The sequence below is a fragment of the Lipotes vexillifer genome, unplaced genomic scaffold, assembly GCF_000442215.2.
Source record: "Lipotes vexillifer unplaced genomic scaffold, Lipotes_vexillifer_v1.1 scaffold395, whole genome shotgun sequence".
Classification (NCBI taxonomy): domain Eukaryota; kingdom Metazoa; phylum Chordata; class Mammalia; order Artiodactyla; family Lipotidae; genus Lipotes; species Lipotes vexillifer.
In genome coordinates, this window is record NW_006797390.1 from 109,331 (window position 1) to 132,522 (window position 23,192).

The 23,192-nt window shown below is 42.9% G+C and overlaps 1 protein-coding gene across 3 annotated transcripts in view; it reads left to right on the forward strand.

Moving 5' to 3' along the window:
- The first annotated feature begins 5,904 nt into the window (after nucleotides 1-5,904).
- GPR19 (G protein-coupled receptor 19) overlaps nucleotides 5,905-23,192 on the forward strand; it is a 28,899-nt gene continuing 11,611 nt past the window's right edge. The window contains exons 1-2 of one of the 3 annotated variants that reach the window (XM_007469331.1): nucleotides 5,905-5,957; nucleotides 17,326-17,482. Coding sequence is in view for 1 of the 3 variants with exons in the window: in XM_007469329.1 (XP_007469391.1) it covers nucleotides 5,908-5,957 (50 nt within the window). In the remaining 2 variants the exon portion in view is untranslated. Of the gene's footprint in view, nucleotides 5,958-17,311; nucleotides 17,483-23,192 lie in introns of those variants that run through there. The other 2 variants (XM_007469329.1, XM_007469330.1) reach the window with 2 other exon arrangements.

Sequence of the window (23,192 nt, forward strand, 5' to 3'; positions counted from 1 at the left end):
TTCACTTAGTGTGATAATCTCTAGGTCCATCCATGTTGCTGAAAATGTCATAATTTCATTCTTTTTTTATGGCTGAGTAATATTCCATTTTATATACATATAAATATATACATATATATATGTATATATATATACATACCACATCTTCTTTATCCGTTCATCTGTTGATGGACATTTAGGTTGTTTCCATGTCTTGGCTATTGTGAGTAGTGCTGCTATGAACATAGGGGTGCATGTATCTTTTTGAATTATAGCTTTGTCTGGGTATATGCCCAGGAGTGGGAATGCTGGATCATATAGCAACTCTAATTTTAGTTTTTTAAGGAACCTCCATACTGTTTTCCACAGCGGCTACACCAATTTACATTTCCAGCAACAGTGTAAGATAGTTCCCTTTTCTCCACACCCTCTCCAACATGTGTTATTTGTAGACTTTTTAATGGGGGCCATTCTGACTGCTGTGAGGTGGTACCTCATTGTAGTTTAGATTTGCATTTCTCTAATAATTAGCGATGTTGGACATCTTTTCATGTGCCTATTGGCCATCTTTATGTCTTCTTTGGTGAAAAGTCTATTTAGGTCTTCTGCCCATTTCTTGATTGGGCTGTTTGGTTTTTTGTTGTTATTGAGTTGTATGAACTGTTTGTATATTTTGGAAATTAAGCCCTTGTCAGTAGCATCATTTGCAAATATTTTCTCCCAGTCCGTAGGTTGTCTTTTCGTTTTGTTATGGTTTTCTTTGCTGTGCAAAAGCTTGTAAGTTTGATCAGGTTCCATTTGTTTATTTTTGCTTTTATTTCTATTGCCTTGGAAGACTGACCTAAGAAAACATTAGTACAATTTATGTCAGAGAATGTTTTGCCTATGTTCTCTTCTAGTTTTATGGTATCATGTCTTATATTTAAGTCTTTAAGTCATTTTGAGTTTATTTTTGTGTATGGTGTGAGGGTGTGTTCTAACTTCACTGATTTACGTGTGGCTGTCCAGCTTTCCCAGCACCACTTGCTGAAGAGACTGTCTTTTCTCCTTTGTATATTCTTGCCTCCTTGTCAAAGATTAATTGACCATAGGTGTGTGGGTTTATTTCTGGCCTCTGTATTCTGTTTCATTGATCTGTATGTCTGTTTTTGTGCCAATACTATACTTTTTGATTACTGTAGCTTTGTAGTAGTGCCTGAAATCTGGGAGGGTTATGCTTCAAGATTTTTTCTTTTTCCTCAGGATTGCTTTAGCAATTCTGCATCTTTTATGGTTCCATGTAAGTTTTAGGATTATTTGTTCTAGTTCTGTGAACAATGTCATGGGTAACTTGATAGGGATCACATTAAATCTGTAGATGGCTTTAGGTAGTATGGCCATTCTAACAATATTAATTCTTCCAATCCAAGGGCACGAGATACTAGATCAGATTTTTAATTTTGACAAAACTGCTTTCAGTTGGAATCAAATGCCCTCAAGGACCTATATGTCCAAGGAGAAAGCACATGTCCCAGGTTTAAAGGTTCTAAAGCAGCATTGTCTGATAGAAATACAAGAAACAGGGCTTCCCTGGTGGCGCAGTGGTTGAGAGTCTGCCTGCCGATGCGGGGGACACGGGTTCGTGCCCCGGTCCGGGAAAAGAAATACGAGAAACATGCAATTTTAAGCTTTCTAATAGCTATATTTTTAAAAAGTAAAAAGAAACAGGTGAAATATTTCAATATAAAAACTATTAATGAGATATTTCCATTATTTTTTCATACTAAGTCTTTGAAATCTGCTGTGTATTTTACATTTACATCACATCTCAATTTGGATTGGTACATTGAAATGCTCAAGAGCCACACTTGGCTAGTGGCTACCATATTGGACAGCATAGCTCTAAAAGATGACTGTGATGTTGAGTACAAATGCCAGTGGAGGTTTAATTGTGTTAGTATTTTTTATTAGCCTAGTAACTTTTATGGTCCTAGGGTAACAAAACTGCATAGGCTTTCAGTGGTCTGCTCCTAAGCTTGTATTTTCTACAAGTCCTATTATTTTTAGTGCACCACTTTTAAAAAACTACTTGTTTCTTCTGTACATATTTTCCTACCCTTCCTCCCAGCTAGAGGTAGTCACGTGACAAGGTTCTGAGCAATGAAATGTGAAGGGAAGTCTGTTAAATCATATGGGAAAGATTTTTCACCCTGATAAGAAGGGAGGCCACAAAGAGAAAGCATTTTTCTTTTTCTTCTCCCTCTATCCCTTCCTTTCTGTTTGAACATTTCACATGAGAACATGATTTTTGGTGCTGTGGCAGCCATTCTGTGACTATGACAGAAGACTCTGGTATGTTGAAGATGGCAGAACAGAAAGGCATCTTTCCTTACAGAGATGTAAATTCAATGAAGAAGCCAGCCAGGCAAAGATGGGGGTAGGAGGGAGGCGGGAGAGGAGTTCCCTAACAGCAGGAAGAGTGCTTCAGCAGATATGTCCTTAATGGGCATTGCTTATTATTCACAATCAAAGTCACCCTTTCTTCTCCCATATGCCCCCACCCCCTTGCTAATGATTCCCTTCCAACTGACTGGAACATTCTTTCTTCAGGTGTGACAAGGGTGCTGGAATTACTCCCAACACTTGCAAGTGAGCAGAGCTAGAAGCAGGAGCACAGTTTTCTTGAAGTCCCTTGTTTATCATTAAGGATTCATGCACAAACACTGCAATTTGGCTATCACATGTTTAATACTTCAAAAAATGTTTAAAATTATCTATCTTGAAAAAAGTTCTATCACTCAGTTAATAAGTAAAATTATATTGTGTTGATTCAACCAATTTTGGGTAATTGGGAATGCATATAAGATTCACTGATCAGCAATTTCTTATCTTGGGGTCACAATAATTCAAGAACCCAGGTTTACATAAATATGTGGACACATATGGCAGCAGTTTTTTTCACTGCTTTACAATGTCAGGGTAATTACTGATTGTGGAAATTCTGGAAGTCTATTTCCTGAGTCGTATGACAGACTGAATGGATAACCAATTCAGTAGTGAGTTTCTTTTACTCATCAAAGGATTTTTTTTTTCAGTGAACAAAGACGAAGTTTTATTTGACCACTTACCAGTCTTACACTAACATTTTCATCACATGTAAATGAACCAGTAGTCTCAAAGGATTCATAGTTCTATATCAACTCTTCATCCAATTCCCATTATCTATTTCCATTAGAACCATCTCATCATGTGCAATAAAAGCATTCAGTTTCTTTTACAGTTGTTGATTGCCTTGACAAAGTAAGCAGTGTTTATGAGTCAGTCTTAATCACCTTAATAGGCGAACAAAGAATCAATTCAGCTTATCTACGTTTCTTTTCCATCAGGAAGAAAATGTCAATTCAGTCCTGGCTTAGAAAACTGGCTATCACCTTACTTCAACCAAATGAGTGTACCTCTAGATAACGGAGCAGGATTTTAAAGTTCCTTGTGACTTTGGTACAAATTGTTGCCTTAAAGGGTAAGTATCCAAATTGCTACATTTACTAAATTTTACTATCATATCGAACATAACAAGAAAAACCCAGAGGCTGATATTTTAAGGTGAAGGCTCTGTGAACCATGCTGGAGGTGTCCAGAGCCTTCAAAATCTGGCCCCATCTGCAAACATGTCCATATTTTTCCTCTACTTAATTTCATGCTACCTAAAAATTTCACCTTCCTTTTGTAGAAAGTTTCTTCTCTTACAAATTAAAGTCTTCAAATCCATCATTTAAAACCTTAACAGAGTCCAACAAAATTTCCAAATTGTTAACATCTATGCTATTAACCAACTCTAAGATAAACATCTAGGTTTAGCTGAATCTACCAGTTACTTAAGGCTGTTTTGAGCACATTAAAACGCATCACTGGAAATTCTTCCATAAGGATAGTTTTAAAAAATCAGCTTGCCTGCGTTTTCTTTGTTTTCAAACAGATCCAGTCATATCTATAACACAAAGTTTCACCAGATCTTCTCATTTTGTAAGTATCATAGCCTTCTAAGCCACCTGAAACTGATTCTGAAGGGAACTTAAAACCATTTCAAAAATTTGCTTGTTGGTTTGTGCTTTTTCTGGCTATTGCTTCTAGAGTCATCTCTTTTTAGTTTCAAAATTTGCATGGCTCCCTTTTTGACTCTGCTTCGAGAGTCATTCTTTTTTTTTTTTTTTTTTTTTCAATAGTCGTTCTTAACGATGCAGGTATTGCTCGAAATTTGAGCAAGATGGGCTTAGGGTTAGTGTTATTTGCATCTTTTCCATTACAGGAGTCCATATTTTTAACAGGTACCTAAATACGACCTTCGCTTTTGGGTTTAGTACTGTTGCTGCTTACCACTTCTTAGTTATGGTTAGAGTGGTGCTATCACCTTCATTACGTTCATAATGAAGCTCTTCCACGACAGATCTGAAAAGGCAACGATTTCTAAGTGATCAAGATTGGCTTTCATTACGGCTCGTGTTTTCATTACGGCTCGTATTTTCACTGGTTTCAGGTTTACACTTAACCTGTTCTGTTATTAACCTCCCACCCGTCTTCCCGGCTGAAAACGCGACTTTCATCATAAACTACACACCAAGACCTTAGACTCCAGACTCTGAAGTGGGTACCCATCGGCCGCCCGAGGTAGTAAACAAAGCCCCGCGCAGGCGCAGTAGCAGCAGAAGGGGGAAACTTGGTGTGTTGTCAGCCAATGGGATTTTTCCTACAGTGAAAAGTGGAAAAACAACAACAAAAATCCCCACACCGCATTCTAAGGTGATAAACTGGTTGGCTTTTTTCCATTTTTTACAGACTTCTGGCTTTTGTTTCTGAAGAACTTGTGCGGCCTTCGGAGCCTCGTAGAGAAAAGCCCTGCCTCGGCCCCGGAGACCTGCCGCTGGCGTGTCGCCTACTTCTAGCCTCGTTTGTTCTCGCCGCGGAGTCTTGATCTTTTTTATTTGACGACAGCATTAATCCATCGGGGCTGGAGGAGCGGGGGGCGTAAATAGGCCTCAAAGCACCCCAAAAGACATTACTGCTCCCCGGGCTGGCCCAAACATCGCGAGATCTGCCTGCGCGAACAGCGGACGCCCCCCTCACCCTCCGGGCGTTTGCTCATGCGCTTGACTGATCATTTTTAGCGCGAAAACATTTAGAAACGTTTTGGCTGGTAATAGTCAACCAAATTTGACCCTCGAGAAAGGTCGGAGGTTAATTCACGTGGACGCGATGGATTCGAGCACACAACACTACATTCTTCGAGATTTTGCAGTCACAACTCTACATGCTTATACGGTCGTCACTCCTTTCCGTTGCTCTGTTTCGGCCGTGAACTCTGTGAGGAGGTTTCAGCGAATCGAGTAGTAAAGGCGTGGGCGTGGGAGAGCCGTCCAGGCTTTAAACCAGAGTGGTGAGCTTTCTGTGTTTGGAAAGATAACCCTGGGAGGGACACAGAGGAATAAATCTGAGGGGCCAAGAAAGAAAACCTTGTGTTTTCTTTGTATTTTTTTTTTTCTGGAGACCAAGAGAGGATGTGAATGTAAATAAGGTAGTGCAGTGGGAGGGAGAAAGTGGGAAAATTGAAGCGGTGCATGAAGGCAGTAGCCATGCAGCACAGTGGAGAGGAGAAACTAGGAAAACAGAACTCTGGGGAGTAGAGCACGTCTTCCTTCAAATAGTGCGACCCTGGGCGTGTTTGTAAACAGAAAGGCAGAAATGCTCCACATTTAGTTCCTCGTGGGTGAGGTGGAAATCGGGAGTCCCTAAGTGAGGGGAGTCCCTAAGCGGCCACCCTAACCTCGGAGCGTTAGCCAGAGTCATGAGCAGGGGCTGAGGTTGGGATGAGGAAGGACAGTTAAGGTAATGGGAGTCAAGAATTCTGCAAGTGTCTTGAGAGAACTGACCCATCTGACCTCTTTCTCTCAGGGTATGTGGGACACCTGCGCAAGCACTGGAGTTTGCCCTGCAGCGTCTGAAAGGTACCACCTGCAGTGTCCTCTCCCAGTGGGTCCCCTGGCCCCTCGAAGCATCCCTCAGGCGGAATGCAATGTGGATTGCATGGAGTGAAGTGGTGGAATTGAGCTACCAAGACACTGGCGCGTAACAAAAGTACCGACTTGTCGCCGCTAGCCTCCCAGGTCACTAGGTATGAGAGCCGCATCTTGATGTTAGCAGCAGTCGTATGCAGCTTAGCCAGTATATTTTGATGCTCTGTGTACTGTCTGGAGTACAAGGCAGAGGAACGGTGGAATACGTGGTTTTAGTAGACCAGCAAAGGAATGGCTTGTAGGTAAGCAATACAGCTTCATCTGTAAGAAAAACTCAGTATAGAAAGCCGCAGGGTTTAAGTTAGCAGTGAGGGAGAAAGATCCAGGTATTGGTCAATAGAGTGGAAGTGCTTTAATAAAGGCCCAGACCTAGTAGTCCCCTATCAAGAAGTCCTGCCTGGAGCACTTCACCTCATTTTGGCAGCCTAAAGTATAGCCTAGTAACTGGGCTGTATGTGTGGAGTTCATGGGAAAATGTTCCAGGAAAAAATATATATATATCCATGGATGCAATAGACTAGGGTTTCTGCGCTGGAGCCTGTTTTTGCGGGGAGTGGGATTGTTACCGAAACGCAAATCCTGTGTGCCCGACGCGCAGTGAGGCCACACAATACCAAAATGCTGGAGTCTGGAACACAGAAAGGTTTATTGCAGGGCCATGCAAGGAGATGGGTGGCTCACGCCTTAAAAAACCCCGAACTCCCTGAAAGCAATCAGCAAAGCCCTTTTATAGGAAAGGCGAGGGAGGGGCGTGGTTAGTTGGTGCACACTTCTTGGTGTCAGAGCCTTTGTCCTTGAGGTCAGGTCATGGTCAGGTCACTATGTTCCTGTAAATCTCCACCAAAACAAACGTTACTCTCTGTTCTGACAAGAAAAGGGAAAGGTCCCAAGGCACGACTTTCACCCTCCGAGGTTCAGGCCTGGTGGAGAGAAGGGGGGCGGTCACCCTAACCTCGGAGCGTCTGTCCAGCACCCAGTCTGGCTCCTCCCACCGGTGCCCAGGCTGAAGAGGCAGATGTCAGACGGTGGCTCCCTCCGGGCCAGGTCCCCAGACCCTGCCCAGCTGTCATCGCTGAGGCAGCCAGGCGCCCAGGGCCCAGCTGGCCCTCAGGCTCCTCAGGCCGCGTAAACAGTGGGGGCCAGGTCCCCCAGACTGTGTCCCATGCAGACTGCTGCTGCCATTCGGTCGCAGAGGCGGGGATGGGGGAGAGGGTCACCGCAGCCTCAGGGCCTGGGCCCGGCCCGTGGGCGGTCCTGGCGAGGCTCTGGAGCCCTGCAGGGCACACCCCCAGCCTGCTCCCTGGGCCCCCCAGCTCGTCTGCCAGCCCGAGGCCGGGTGAGCTGGAGGGCCCCGGGGAGAAGGCTGGGATCGGCCTCTTATCTCACTCTCCAAGTGGACTGCCACCGCTCCGCCGACCGTGGGCTCAAAAACGCCACTCAAACGGTGGCTCCTTGACAGTTGCTCGCTTGGGGGCGGGGCCCACGGCAGCGCCGACTAATGGCTGAATGGGACCCTCTGTGGTGCCGACCAATGGCTGAGCAAGACCTCTCTCTGAGGCTCCAACCCCTGGCATTAATGATCTCCCGGTAACCGTTGCCTGGTAACGGGGTTCGGGGTGAGGGCGGGCAGCAACGGCGGAGGGCTAAGGGCTGCGCCCTGCGGCGCTCCGTTACAGGGTCATCCAGCTGTAAGAGGCGTGACCGCTTCAGGATGGTGTCACAGAAAGGGTTTGACCCTTGAGCATACCAGTCACTCTGTGTGCCCTCTCTGGGCCTCGGTTTCCCTGTATGTCAAATAAGGACAATAGTGCCTACCTCATAGGATGACTGTAAAGAGGAAATTGAGGTACAGTTGAAAAGACTGCATGAGTTACTAGCGTAGAACTTGATATGTAGCATGTGATCAACAAATAAGAGTTTCTGCCTTGAGCCTCCCACAACATTTACGCGTGCCATCTCCTCGGCAAAATGTGGTTGTTCTGTGTAGCATGGATGCATCCGTATTCAGAGAGCCTTAAGACAGATTCTTCACCTTGCCTCCACAGTAGACTCAGCTGGGGAGCTTTAGAAAGTCCTAATGCCCAGGCTTCACCCTAGACCAATTCAATCAGAATCTCTGGGAGTGGAAACTGGGCATCAGTATTTTTTAAAGCTCTTCATTTTGCTGCTAAAGTTGAGAACCACTGCTTTAAGCAGGAGGAGAAAAGAAGTTAGGCCTGTGGTTTAAGACCACTTGTCTGGATAGCTATATATTTGAAAAATTTCTAGAGGTGTAAGGGCTAGAGCTTGAGATGGGCAGATGAGTAGGGCATAGTGAGCTCTATTCAGGAGAGAGGGCACTATGATAAGAAGGTGGTAAGCATCGTGATTTGGGAAAGGTCAGCGATGAGGTCATTAACACAGGCCCCAGGAATACACAGGATTTACTGCAGAGATGGAGGACTTTGAGCCTCCTAAGTTGGGCCTTTGATTAGCATAGGTGACACAATTCTGGCTGGTTAGCTCAGTTGGTTAGAGCGTGGTGCTAATTTAACAGCGGTGACATGGTGATGTCTTTATTGCTTTACCGCGTTGTGGATCTTGGGCCATGAGCATGGCGGACTGCAGTAGTGGGGTGCGGGGACCTTTTACAGTTGCTCCATTGGTTGGGGAGGGACATCGAGTCATCGTTGACATGTATGTATGTGGGTGTTCTCCAGCGGAAAGGCCATTGATAAGGAAGCCTCTTTCCAGAGCCTCATAGGGTTGATGTGGCTGCTCTGACTACACAAGTGGTCCTGTCAGTACTAACAGGTGAGAAAGGTGAGGATCAAGTCTGTTTTGTAGACTTTCAGTGAGTAGAGAATCAGAATAGTAGGGATGGCGTGTCTGGGTCAAGAATGTGAGGTTCTAAGAGACAAGGTACTTTCTTTTAGGACGACTCTGGTTTCTAGAGATACAAGTGATTTAGAAGCTGCAACCACCATACTGCTTCAGTCACCGATGCCAAGACCCGACCGTAGCAGTGACGGCCAGAAGGCGAGGGGAACATTGCTGCCTAGGTAAGAAGACAGGATTCAGAGACTCTGCAGGGGTCAATAACTAGAGATTATGGAAGTGGGTGGATGCAGAAGTGAGGAGTGGAATGGGGTAGAAGGATAGGAGATTTGGGGGGAGGAGGAGACCTATTGAGAGTTCGAGGTAGAAAAATCCCAAGTGCTGACAGTTTAGTTAAACGGTTATAAAAGTATGTCAGAACAGGAGTGCTTCCCGGGACCCTGTGACAAGAAATACCAGAGGCAGACTGCTCTGTAGGACTCTGCAAGATGTAGGAGGCTGAGAACTGATTAGACTGCTCTTAAACTCTCACACATATCAGGGGCATAAAGGAGTCACGAGGAAGACTGGGAAAGGCTTCTGCAGAGGATATTTGAGTGGAGTTGTTGGAGTGCCAGTAGACAGACAAACCAGGGAGGGAGGGATGTGGCTCCACTCTTTGCCTGAACGTCAGCTTTCCCGGGTACAGCAGCTGCAAACTGGTGGGAAGGGGAAAGCCTCAACTGTAAGTCAGGGGGCAAATTTTGACTATGATACTGGACTGGAAATTTTAATTACTAACTTTTCTTACCTAAAAGTGACCATTAAAAGGAATGGGGCAGCTCAGGTTTTTTCATTCAGGGATGGGAGTACCAGGCACTACAGAGTGTTTTCACTGGGACAGTGGGAAATAAAAATTAAGTTGCTTTAAGCTAGTCCCTGAAATCATGCTTGTTCAGTGTGCTGGAACACTGTTGTTGAGAACACTGTTCTCAACTGTTCTCAACACTGTTGTTGGAACACTGTTTTTGAGATCCTAGAGGTCTCATTGCTCCCTATAGGAATCTGTGAACACAATGCAATATAATGTATACAATAAAAGAAGTAATATATGTGAAAATTAAAGAAGAACTATCGTAAGAAAGAAGGTGTGAATAACTTATTTTGGAGGGGGTGGGGCTAAGAGGGACCTGGAACCTCAGAGAAGATGAAAGGCAGCAGGGTTTGAGATGGGAATAGGTGTTCCCCAGGTGGACACGGCAGAGGAAACTGCCTCAGGTCTAACATGTGGGAGCGTGACACAGCATGGTGTCTGTGTGGGAGAACTCAGGCAGTGTGAAGGGTATGCGTATTCAGGTGGGTGATTCAAACGGAGGTGATGTGGAGGCCAAAGGTGTTGTGCCTGTTGGCAGGCTCACCAGTGGAGAGGTCATGGAATTTTAAAAACACATACACACACACACTAAGATGCCAGTCATTTCCTCTGTCAGTCACTTCCTCCCTCTCCTTGTCCTTCCCCTTTATAAAACTTGACAGATTTGTTAGAGAGTGTTGAGGGGTAGCACAGGAACTCTGCTCCATCCCAGTGCCTACAGCTGGTTAGATCCACTCTGTATCCGACTTAAGCTGAGTCAAACAGACTCTGCCTCCTAAGAATTTAGATCAGAACATTGAGAGCCTGGGTCATATGTTTTCTCCCCAGCTTTACTGAAATATGATTGACAAATAAAAATTGTGTATATTTAAAGTATATGATGTTTTGATATACACGTACATTGTGAAACGACCACAATCAAGCTAACACCCCATCTCACATAGTTACCATTTTTGTATGTGTGGTGAGAACACTTGAAATCTCTCAGTAAATTTTGAGTATACAACTATTATTAACTATAGTCACCATGCTGTATGTGTATTAGGTCTCCAAAACTTACTTATCTTATCATTGAAAGTTTGTACCCTTTCACCAGTATCTCCCCATTTCCCGCAATCCCCCAGCCCTGGTAACCACCATTCTACTCACTGTTACTGTGAATTCAACTTTTTTAGATTCCACATATAAGTGAGACCATGCAGTATCTGTCTCTCTGTGTCTGGCTTATTTCACTTAATATAATGTCCTCCAGGTTCATCCACCCTGTCACAAATGGCAGGATTTCCTTCTTTTTTAAGGCTGAATAATACTCCATTATGTGTGTGCGTGCGTGTGAAGCGTATTTGTATATCACATTGTCTTTATTCGTTCATCTGTCAACAGACACTTAGATTGTTTCCATATCTTGGCTGTTGTGAATGATGCTTCAGTGAACATGGGAATGCAGATCTCTCTTCAAGACAGTGATTTTATTTCCTTTAGGTATATACCCAGAGGTTGGATTGCTAGATCATATGGTAGTTCTATTTTTAATTGAGACTGGGCCATTTAAATAGGAGCATTGAACTTGTAAGGTCATGTAACTTTCAGAGCCGAGGTCCCCCAGTAATCAGAACCAGCTGATCGCAAAAGAGAAGCAGGTGAATGCAGCTAATTAAGAGAGAGAAAATAGGGGACAATCGGTCCCGTAGCCTGAGAGAAAGAGATGGAGTCAGTGTCTCTCAGTTCTGACAGCTTTCTGTCCCTTCCTTCAGTCCCATCTGTGGTCTAACTGCCACTTCCTGTTCTTGAGTTCCCTGCACTTCTGAGTCTTTATAATAAATCCACCTCCACCTCATTGGCTTTCTTTTTTCCCCTTAGACAGCACTCTAATGTGGCTAGTTGTGCTCTCCCCTTCCTCCTGTTCTTGGCCTAATAAAACCACATGCTTTCCACAAGAGGAACACACATACGCAGCATGGACACTTACGTAACTCACCGCAGCTCGAATATGCCAAGAAAAGGTAGTTCTCGTCATTGTTTTCTATAGTTTTCACCTGTGTATAAGTTACCTATAAGTTACCTGCATAACAAAATCCCCCCAAACTTAGGAACTTAATAATAAACATTATCTCCTAATTTCTGTGGGTCAGGAATTTGGGAGCAGCTTAGCTGGGCATTTCTGGCCTGGGGCCTCACAAAGTAGAGGTCAAGATGTTGTCTGGACTGCAGTCGCTTGATAGGGCCGGAGGATCTGTTGCCAGGTGGCTCACTGCCCTGTTGCTAATTGGTGCTGGTTGGTGAGAGGCCTCAGTTTTCCCTGCTTGGGCCTCTTCACAAGACGGCTTTAGTGTCCCTACGACATGGGGGCTGAGCAATCCAAGAGGCAGAGAGCCAGGCAGAAACTGTCCTTATGACAATCTCACCTCGGACGTTACAGAGAATCACTCCTGCCACATTCTCTTCACTGGAAGCAGGTTATGAGTCTGGCCCATGTTCAAGGGAAGTAGCATTAGGTGTCACCATTTGAAGGGAGGCATATCAAACATTTGTGGACATATTTTAAAACCATCACAACTGTTAGGTGACAGAGAAGAAACACCAGGCAAAGTGTCCAATTCAGTCTCAGGTATAGTTCAATTTCATTTCTTAAGTGGTTTCTTTAAATAGTATAAGTCTCCTTTGGGTAAAAATGTTTTCTCTTTCATAATGCCTCCCAAGGAGGTCCTGTCATCCTCTCTGAAGATAACATCCATTTGAATGGAGGGTGGGGAGGGGTAACACACACATCATTGTGGAATTGCTGAGAAGGGGGTATCCCTGACTTCATTCTGGACCTACAGTGTGCACTGGCAGGGTTCCAGCATGATGCCCCTCGCTGGCCTGAGCGCTGGGGAACCTGCTGGCCTGCAATGCTGAAGCCTGCAGCTGGTGAATTCATGGCCCATTTTTGGCTTCAGGCAAATCTCCACAGGGAGAATCGGCCTCCTCCCCTTGGGGACTCTGTTTCCCCTTGGCCCCGGCTGTGGAGTCATCTCACCTGACCACGGCAGGCCCCCTGGCTGTTAGTTGAACATCCATGCTTCACTGTTGTGGCCTCTCCCATTGCAGAGCACAGGCTCCGGAATTGCAGGCTCAGCGGCCATGGCTCACGGGCCCAGCCACTCCACGGCATGTGGGATCTTCCCGGACCAGGGCACGGACCCGTGTCCCCTGCATCGGCAGGCGGACTCTCAACCACTGCACCACCAGGGAAGCCCGAGGGAGAGACTCTTACTTTCCATGTGGCATGTCCTTGTTCACCACAGAGCAGAATTTATTACTTTTTTATTTTCATTCAGACAACAAATTGAAAGTAAGTACAGTAAACACCCATACACTCTTCACCCAGATTCGCCAGTTAATGTTTTGCCATATTTACTTTCCCTTTCTGATTATGTGCATACATATTTTTTGTTGTTGTTGAACCATTTGTGGGTAACTCGCATTCATCTCGACCCTTTATCCTTAACACTTCAGCATCTCCTAAGAATAAGGAAATCCACTTATTAACCACAATTCGTTTCTCACACCTAATAGAAATAATAATTCCATGATACCATCTAATATCCAGTTCACAAGACAAATTTCCCCAATTTCCACAAAATATTTTAGAGCTTTTTTATACCAACTCTCCCTCCCTCCCCAGTCAGCATCTCATCAAATTACATGCTTTGCAATTGGTTTTCTTTAGTCTCTTTAATAATAGCTCACCCTTCTTATTTCACAACACTGACTTTCTGATAAGTCCAGACTAGTTCTCTTGTAGAATATTTTGTTTTCTCATTTTGGTCAATTATTTTCTCATGATGTCTTTAATCTGTTTCTCCAATCCCTGCCTTTATTTTATTTTATTCCCCCCCCCCCCACCAACTGGGCACTCTGTCTAGAGGTTTGATTAGATTCAGGTTAAATGCTTTTAGAAAGAATACTTCGTTAGTAATGTTGGGTAGGTCTCCTTGCTTTTTGTTAGGCACTAATTTCAGGTTGTCCCACTGTTAGGTTAGTGATGCTAAATTTGGTCACTTGGTTAAGATGGTGAGCCCCTGCCAGTCTCACCCTTGAAAAAGTACACATTTCCCTTGGCAGTTTGTAAATAACGTACAAGCAACCTATTCCTAACAACTTTTCATCTCATAGTTTGAATACCTGCTGTGGTCCTTGCCTGAATCAGTTATTTCACTGGGGCCTGTAGAAATGGTGTTCTAATAACTATTATATTCTGCCTTTATTAGCTGTCATTCTTTTGTAAAAAGAGCTTCCTTTTAAGAGAACTGTTGTAATGACTCTCTCAGTGGACAATTGGATAGTGGTTTGCTTTCAGTTTTGTTTAAAGCAATTGGAAAGCTCTTGTTTCTTAAAGGGATGCGTTAACTCAATTATTGAGTTCACTAATATCTCAATAGCATCCTCAATATTTCCAGTTGTTTCTTTGCTTGTTTCCCAGGGCTTTTTAAAATCCAGGCAGTTCACCATTGTAGGATTTGAGGTAGAGGTGGGTGAGAGGTTCACCAGTCTATGGTAAAAGGGAAGAAAAACTACTAGATGGGAACCAAGAACGAGCATGGCATCTTGACTGCACCAGTTCTCAGGAGAGTCAGCTTGTGGAAGTTGAGAATCTAGAAATTCCGATAGAACTGCCTGCAGGCTCTGGGACCTCTTGGAAAGTTTTTGCCTGCCCCAGTGTGAAGGCCTGCTCTATGGTACCAAACAGTGAGCAAAATCTTCCATATTTGGTTGATGACAAATAAAGGAATTTTGAGAATGGCTTTCAAAACGGTAGCTTGGATTTCAAGCCTATTGTCTTGCTGTACACTCCTATTTTGAATTTCAGAAGCTGAATATTATTTCCTTCTTTCTTTCCATTACTTTTATAATTTCTGAACAGTGCCACATTCCCTATCCCCAAGGCAAATCGATTCCCCAGGCAGGCAGAGGGGAAAAGGATCACATAAATTATTTTCAAAATATTACCCTAGCTACACAGTATTATGGGATTTTTATGGGTTTGGATAGAAGACAGCTGTCTATTTTCTTCCAAATGGCCGGGAATAAGTTTGGTGATTATAAATTTAATATTTTTAACAGAATTAGTATATTATATAACATGTTTTATAGCCATCCTTAATAATATTTAAGATTATGATTCCTTATAAAATTGTGTTTATTATTTTATCACTAAGCTGTGATGTACACATGCAATCATCCTAAAAAGAATGAATAATTTGTTCTTTTTTTTTTTGCATCTCAAATGATTTAAAGAAATCTTTTTGATTTCTTCTGTCAGAGGCCCATAGTAATGAATCACATCAGTCACATTAAATTGACAAGTTATTTTGATCGAGTCCATTATCCATGATACAGATTCGTATCATATAATATGCCTGCTCTGGAGTCATATTAAATACTCCCCAATCCTAGCTCCCACACTAACCAGTGGTGTGGTTTTGGGCACCTTACTTATCTTCTGTAAGTTTCCTCGTCTGTAAAACAGGAATGTTAATAATAGTACCTGTTTCATGGTTTGATAGGAGGATTAAATGACATCATGTACTAAATACCTGGTGCATGATAAATATTAGCCGGTTTTGTTGTTGCTGTTATTATTCGCTAAAAGAAGAGAGGTGATATCTAAGTAACCATCTGGCTGGCTCTCTAAAAATTTCTTCAAACACATATCCAGCTTTCCTGATAAATGAATTTTCTGAAAGTGGCAAATATTAGAATTAACAGAGTTGAATTTCTCTGTGAGTCTTACATAGAAAAACTAGAATTAACTTGATTCTTATCCTAAAATAAAAGATGTAAACAGGTCTTAAGCTGTGGATGTTGGACCAGGAAGGCGCTTCAGTTTCCTGAAATTATACTCCGGCTCCTGTATGCTACCTGTTTTCTTATAGAGTTTGCATTATTGCACATTGAAAGTCAGCATTTCTATCCCTCAAAATAAATATTCAGAATTGCCATGCTTAGGATTCTGAGTTAGAAACCATCAGCTATATGCATGCCTAATGAGACAAGCACATAGCTAGCTTAAGTTCCTGACTTGGGATAGTCCAAATGCTATCCAAGGGATTGACCTTATTATTCAAATTTATTTTTATTCAAAATAATCCAGCAAGGCACTTATCTTTCCTGCTATAAAATTGTAAAGCATTCACAAATTGTTCCTGGTTCAGGTGTGGTTCTAAAGTATCTCCCTAAAATTAAGACTGTTAAACTTAGATAAATGGCCTCATAAAAGTCAGAAGCCTCAGCCTGAGAAGAAATACGTTTCCTGTGTTCTTCCCTATGCTCTGTGGTGGCATGCCACAGTCGTTCTGTGAAGCTGGCATTTTCATTTAGTTGCACCTAAATAGATTTTTAAGGAAAGAAGCAGTGGAGGATGGAGGGAGTTACCATTGCAGTGTCCATACTAATTCCTAGAAGCCTTTCAAGATTTAGGGTCAACAACAATTCAGTAAAGAAAGGGCCCATTAGGTAAATTTGGCTCTGCAAATGCTAATTGAAAGTCCTCCTCTGCAATTCAGTCCTGTTCCCTCTTCCTTTCTTTAGTCAGCAGGGTCCCATGGTGACTGGTTCTGAACGAAATCGTCCCCTTCAACAGTTACCATGGCAACCGGGACGTCAGTGAAGCAGGAAAGACCCTGCACAAAACTGCTTCTGCAGGGCTCCCTCTCTGAGTTGGAGAACTCAGCCCTGCCTGAGGCCTAGGGATGGGACTAAAGACATCTGGACGTGCACACTCAAGAAATCTTACGTTTGTCTGTCATTGTGCCTGTGAGCGTAGATATATGGGCATGTGGTAAACTGTGTAATGAGAATTTCCCCTCCCCCCAAAAAACATGGAGCATGTTTAAAGGGTGGGGATGGGTGGTGGGATGGGGCCGGGGAGGTAGACATGGGATAGTCTTTTTAGGTTTAATGATATGTAAAAATTATATTTGTGTTTATAAGGTTACAGTAAGTTGATAGTAGGGGAGGTTGGAGCCTTACATATATATAGCCTGATGTATATTTAGACACAAGACCTCAGGGGAAATATTTTTTAAATATTTTTATTTACCTGAGAGTGAAATAGACAAATGGCTTTAAGGAGCTCTGAAGGGGGTGTAATGCTGTCCGTGGTGCTGAACACTTGATTGTCTCAGATGTGCCAAGGGGGCTCTGGAGGGAGGTTAGGGAACACCTTGCCATGTTAGGGTACTGATGATAAGAAAGAAAGAGACGGCCTGGGGAGAAAGCATTCTTTCCTTCCCTTCCAAGCAATTCTGAATGCCCAGGAAAAATGTTCAGATGAAAAATAAAACAAAAAAGAAAGCGGAGAAGGCTGGAGGTTTGGATGGTTGAATCTTCCCCTTTTCATGTGGAGATTTTTGGTCCGAGCCAATCAGGTCGGAGATTTCTGCTGCTATGCTCCTGAAAGGAAAAGTGGGGGAAGGGAGAGAGAAGCCGGCCACATTCTCCCCTGGAGCCACATGATCCATTTCCCATGTGACACATTCCAGAGCCCTGGAAAGGAGAAGGGAGGGGCACCAAGAGAGTGGGGCTGGGGGCGGGAAGATGGTTTAACAGTCAACCCTGCACAGCGTCATCTTGTCTTCCTACCAGGAAGCAGGCTCTGAGCCAAGGGGAAGGCAGAGGACAGATATGGATGTGTTCCCAAGCTTCCCTGGTGGTTTATGGCATTCTCCAAACTCCTCTGCAAGGGCTGTTCCTGACCAAGAAGACCCAAGGAGACCGTCTCTGAAATAAAGTCCGGATGAAGGTATGTGCTAGAGATCCCGCGGTTTTGTGGCTGAAATTTGGCTCAGAGGACATAATACCTTCTGTTTTCCAGACAATTTGGAGATTTTTGTCCCGGCTTAGACGCTTGTTCGGGGCTTTAGATTTGTCACAGGTCCAGAAAAGATGCCTAGGTAGTTCTGTAAAATGAACAATTCACCACAGTCACTGCCTGTTGAAGAAAAACGAGATGGAAATTGTATATAGTGATAATTAATAAAACAAAGCACTCATTGCTGAAAAGGAATTTTTTCATTGAATCCTGGAAAGAGGGAAAAAGATAATATTAACTGACACCAGCCAGATTTCATTGTCACTGCAATAAAATCCTGTTTCATCCTTTTTCAGCTGCTTATTCTGTGCCCATGTTCCCCGAGGTTATTGGCAGTGGCTTGGGGAGCCTGAGTGGGCTGGCGTGCTGTTTCTTTGTGCTGTGTGATCGTCTTCCTTCTGATGTTCCTGATACCAGGAGTGCTTGTGATTGTTTCCAGCTCTCTTAGGGACAGTAGACTGTCACCAAATTCCATATCTTTCAGAATAGCTACCAAGAAGGCTTCCAGGAAGTTCTCAAAGGAATCTTCCAAAGTTACAGGCTAAAAGAATCTGCCGTGCCCTCAAATCTTGATATCTTTGACTATTTCTCTCCAGCACAAAGAGACGAGCTAGCAGATTTACATTTTATTTTGTCTTTGTTTAACAAATACTTGTAAAGTTCTTGTTATGTGTAAAGCATCATTCTAAGCACAATCAGTTATTCAATCCTTATATAACCCTCTGGGGGAGTTATTATTAGTACCCACATTTTGGAGATGAAGAAACTAAGGCACAGAGAAGTTAGGGAATTTTCCCAAGGTCACACAGCTAGCAAATAGGAGAAACAGGGTTTGGACCCGAGAAACTTGACCCTAGAGTCCATGATCTTAACCACTGAACTATGCTGCTTCCCTGCTCCTATTATTTCAAATGATGTCAACAGTTGATTTGGCTACAAATTTTGTTCAGCTGATGCTACTAGAACATTGAATCAGCTTTCCTGGCTAAAACAGACCCCCAGTGAAATCTATAGTAATCTTGAATTATCCCAGTAGTTACATTCTGCACCCCCAAATAACCCGGTAAGTAATTACCTGTTCTTCTCTTCCCCTTGTGCTGTATAGCTATCTGGGAGTAAAACACTGTATTGCAATGGTGACCAAATGATGTCTAAAGGAAAAAAAGAAATCTAAAATTACATCATGGTTCATTTTTTTTTTTAATCAAACCTAGAAACATTCTTCCATCCTCAGGACCTAGTAATAAGACCAGCCTAAGCATATTAACAGTGCTTACCTGGTTTTCAAAATAAAATAAACAGATTAAAAACTTCCAAAATTATAAACACAAACTATGTTATCAAACTGACTAGATTTATTGCTTTAAAATAATATTATCATACATTAAAATAGGGGATAGATTTCTCTCTTTTTGCAAATTAATTTAGGTTTTTAAGGGGAAAAGAGGAATTTTTTTTAACTTCTGGAAATATCTGAAATATAAGGGTTACCTCCTTTTGGTCTGTGTAGTTTCCCTTTTGGCCCTTGACAAGAAAAGATGACTGATCTCATTCTTATATGCTGTGGGAAAACTTAGAGAAGTTACTAGGTCAGAGATACAAAGAGGAAGAAAAGGGGGTAGGAATCCAAAATTTGTGAAATTCCTCACTATATAAAGTGTTTCCTTCACGGTTTCAATTGAAGAATACTTTGAGAGGAAGGAGTCCCCTTGACACCTTAAACTTTATTGAACTTTAGTTCTTAGATTTGATCCCCGCTGAAATCAGCATTTCCCTGGAACAAGTACACTTAACGCTAGCTACTATAGTCATCCGAAGTCAGCTTCTGGACAGAAGGGACCATCTCCTTCCATCTCTGGATTTCTAGCACTTAGCACCCAGCCCATTTATGATATCATCTCAATGTACCCTTGTGAATGAAGAATGGGAAGACTCAAGACTGACAGCATTCTGGGGGCCCATGCCTATTTTGTTCTGCATGCTTTTATGGGGAGGATAGTGAGGAGGTAAAAGTGTAGTAGGAGAGAACTTGGCAATAGTCAATATTATGTCTGAAATGTACATATGCTAGTCAGACAGACCCTGGAGCAATAGCAGACTAGAGTTCCAGAAGGATCCATAAATTATTTCCTGGTTATTACCAATCCCCCTGACATTTTATTTATATTTAGAATGAAGTTCTCCTGATATTTTTATTTACATCTAGATGGGGGCACCCCAGATAGTCTCATTTTCCTCTGATGTTTTGCCTGGCACCGTCTCCCTGTGTTGAAATGGTTCACCTTGGGTTGAGAGTGAATGTCGTGAGAAGGTCAGTTCCTGCCCCAGGCAATCCTGCCCTGATCAGCTGTGCCTCCCAGTCGCTAGAACACTTCACCAAGAGCCCACCCGGTAGGACCACAAGACTCCTCCCTGGAGAGCCATGGGATCTTCATGAAGAGTCAGAGTGGGTTGAGCCAGGCTGCCTTTTCCACACCGTGGCAATTAGGACCTGAGTACGAAAGATTGTCTCAGGGCATCTTGAAACGTTGCTTAGGATTTGAATTTAAGTTAGCAGGCTAACCTGGCTTAACATAGTCACCCCTCCTGATAATATACACAAATATAACCTATTCTATTCTTTTTCCATCTGATTAAGTCATTAAGGAGCATTAAGAGTGGGGTTTGTGGTTATGGTTTGGGTCCTTGAATCCTGTCTACTCATCCTCCTGGTCTTTAGTGTGACCTGGAGTGAATGAGGGGTGGAAAAGAAACAGCCCTGCTGGAAGCACAGTACAGCCAGGCCAGTGCTGCCTGCCCACCGCACGCTTGCCGGCCTTCTCAGATGAGCCAGGCCAGTGCACACAAGAGGCTTAGATCTGGAAGCCTCTCTGGGCTTCCTACTCGTCCTTCTCAAAACTGAAAGGGGGCAGTCCTCTCTACCAGCTGAACAGGAGAAGATAGAATAGAGAGAAAGTGGAGCGGTTCCTCTGGAGGAGAGGCCTTGCCAAGAGTGCTTTCAGCTTGGAGGCTAGGGATGAAAGAAGAAACAAGAAGGACAATGGACATGTCCCTCAGTGGGCCTGTGAAAGTGATGCCTGGGTCTTGCTTTTCACTCTTAGTAACTTCCCGCTGCTAGTAAGCCCTGCCTGCTGAATTATCAGGTCCTTTCCTAGGATGTATATGTGGGGAGGTGGAAAGAATAGAGAGAAGGACCAAAGTGTGGATGCAATTTCTCCTCTGAACCCAGGCAAACAGTGGGTTGAGATGGGAGGTGGCTTCTCCAAGAGGACAGTTTAAAAAGCAAGAGGGGAGTTACCATCATGACTATATTTCCCTGTTTATAGAGTCACTTTTCCTGGGCCAAACTTTGAAAGCACCCATCTCTTGGAGCCTGTCATTCAGCATATTTCCAAGGCACTGGATGTCTGTCATGTTTAATCCTGATGGAAGCTCTCTGATATGCATTATTAGCCCCAGTTTCTGATCAGGAAACTGAAGCTCAGAGTAACTAATCTGCCCGAAGTCACACACAACAAATAAAGCCAGGATCTGAATCCAGATCTTTCTGATTCTGTGCTCTTTCCACTATGTCACAAAGTAAAGCTCTTTCCTCTACATTCTTTTTAAAAAAATGTTTTTGGATATTAGGGTAATACAAATACAGTTCTAGAAAGTTTGGAAAATATAAAGAAATATAAAAGTGTAATAAAAATAAAAATCAGTCATGGTCTGGCCGCCTAGAAACAACTTATTTTAAAATTTTGGTGTTTTTCTTCTCAGTCTTTTTCGATGCATCTAATGGTAATGAAAGTAAACATTTGTTAAACACTAGCTTTTTTCCAGACATTGTTCTTAGCTCCTGTCTGTGTCATTTATTTTATTCTCACAACAAATCAAGAAGGTGGACACTGTTTTTAATCCTAATTTTACTGGTAAAGACACTCAGTAAGCACATAGATGTTTAGTAACTTATATACGTAACAGGTGATTTGAAACCCAGGCAGGTTGGCTTGAGAGCAGGGTTTCTCAATCTCAGCACTATTGGCCTCTTGGATTGGATAATTCTCTGTTGGGGGTCGGGGGGAAGCTGTCCTCTTCACTGTGGACCTCTACCTACCAGACGTCAACACTTTTCTCCCCGAGTTGTGACAACCAAGAATGTCTCCCGATATTGCCAAATGTCCCCTGGGACGCAAAATGACCTCTGAACCACTAGTCTCAGAGCCCGTGCTGTCAACCATGCATTATGGTTGAGATAACATAGCCTCTTCACATTTTAAATGTGTTCAGAGTTATTTTCTTCTACATCTAAAGAAGGGAATACACCTTTGAATTTGGAGGCAGGCTATGAAGTCTCCCTGGGATGTCAGTGGCTTTAAAGAGCATAGGTAGGAAATTAATTATTTCCAGGGAAATGCTAGACTTTTGTAACAGGTTTGTCATATCCCACCGTTGCCCAGTGTGGAGAATAGCCATGTTTTTTCTCTTATTACCTTTTCCTGGTTCTATGTGTCAGGCACCCTTAGCCTTCAAGAATTCAGATTTCAGGTGTACATTTATGGTATAGCAGGGCAGTGCTTATCAACCAAAGTGTCAAAATATGTCCCAAACAAAAAATGTCTGTTGCAAATAATTTCTAGCTGATAAAATACCAAAGTTTGCTGGTGATTCATTTTTTAAAAAACTAATTAGAATAAATATAAGGATATCTACATAATTATTTTCTTTTCAACATGACTTCTTAGGTTGAAGATTGTAGGCTGAGCTCCTGGTGTTACACGTAATTCTGGATGTGTCCATAGGAGTGTATCACATGTATGGACACATTTGTCACATCTGCCTCTGAAGAAGAGGTTGAAAATTGCTGGTGTTGGTGATTTTGGTCAGTCATTGCTGATATGCAGAGAGGATTAAAATCAGAAGCACTGAGAAGTGATAGCAGTAGCATTTTAACTTATAAAATGTCTAAAAATATATGGCACTAAAAAATATATTAACCATGTGAAACATATGCAGATACATGTTCAGCCATATTTTCAGTCACGTCTGACCACATATATAGTTGCATAATTTGTCCATGAAAAATACATGTTACCGAAAATTCAAATCTAACTTCTGCTCCATGAACTTGAAGGTTGCTTTCTTGGAAAACCCTGATTGAAGACAGTGGCGCAGATCAAAATTTCCCCAGAGTGTTGATGTGAACTTGATGTGAGATAGAATGTAAATGCTTCTGAAAAACGGAAGTTCTTAGTAACTCCCTGTTCGGTGCTTACACTCGGTTCTTAACAAATCCTTCACCTTCTTTTCAAATAGCTATAAATCATATCTACTGTACAGCTCTTTGCTTTGAGTGTAATGAGTCTGGTCTTTGCCTCCCCTGCCCCTTTCCTATTTCAGTCATACAACTAAAGATGTTGATACTGAAATCAGAGATTGGACATAAAACTGAACATTTCCCTCCCAAACTTGGACTCATTGAGCACACGGCAACTATTCAAAAAGTGTTTGTTGTAATAAATTAAATTGAATTTGGCGAGGTGCAAATTCTGGGGCCAAATTGTTTTCTTCAAAATTTGGAAGATCCCTTACGAGGAGGAGTGGTGTGGAAAGTTGGTCGAGGACAGTCAGGGGTTCTAGCAAGTGTTTCTTCCTGCTG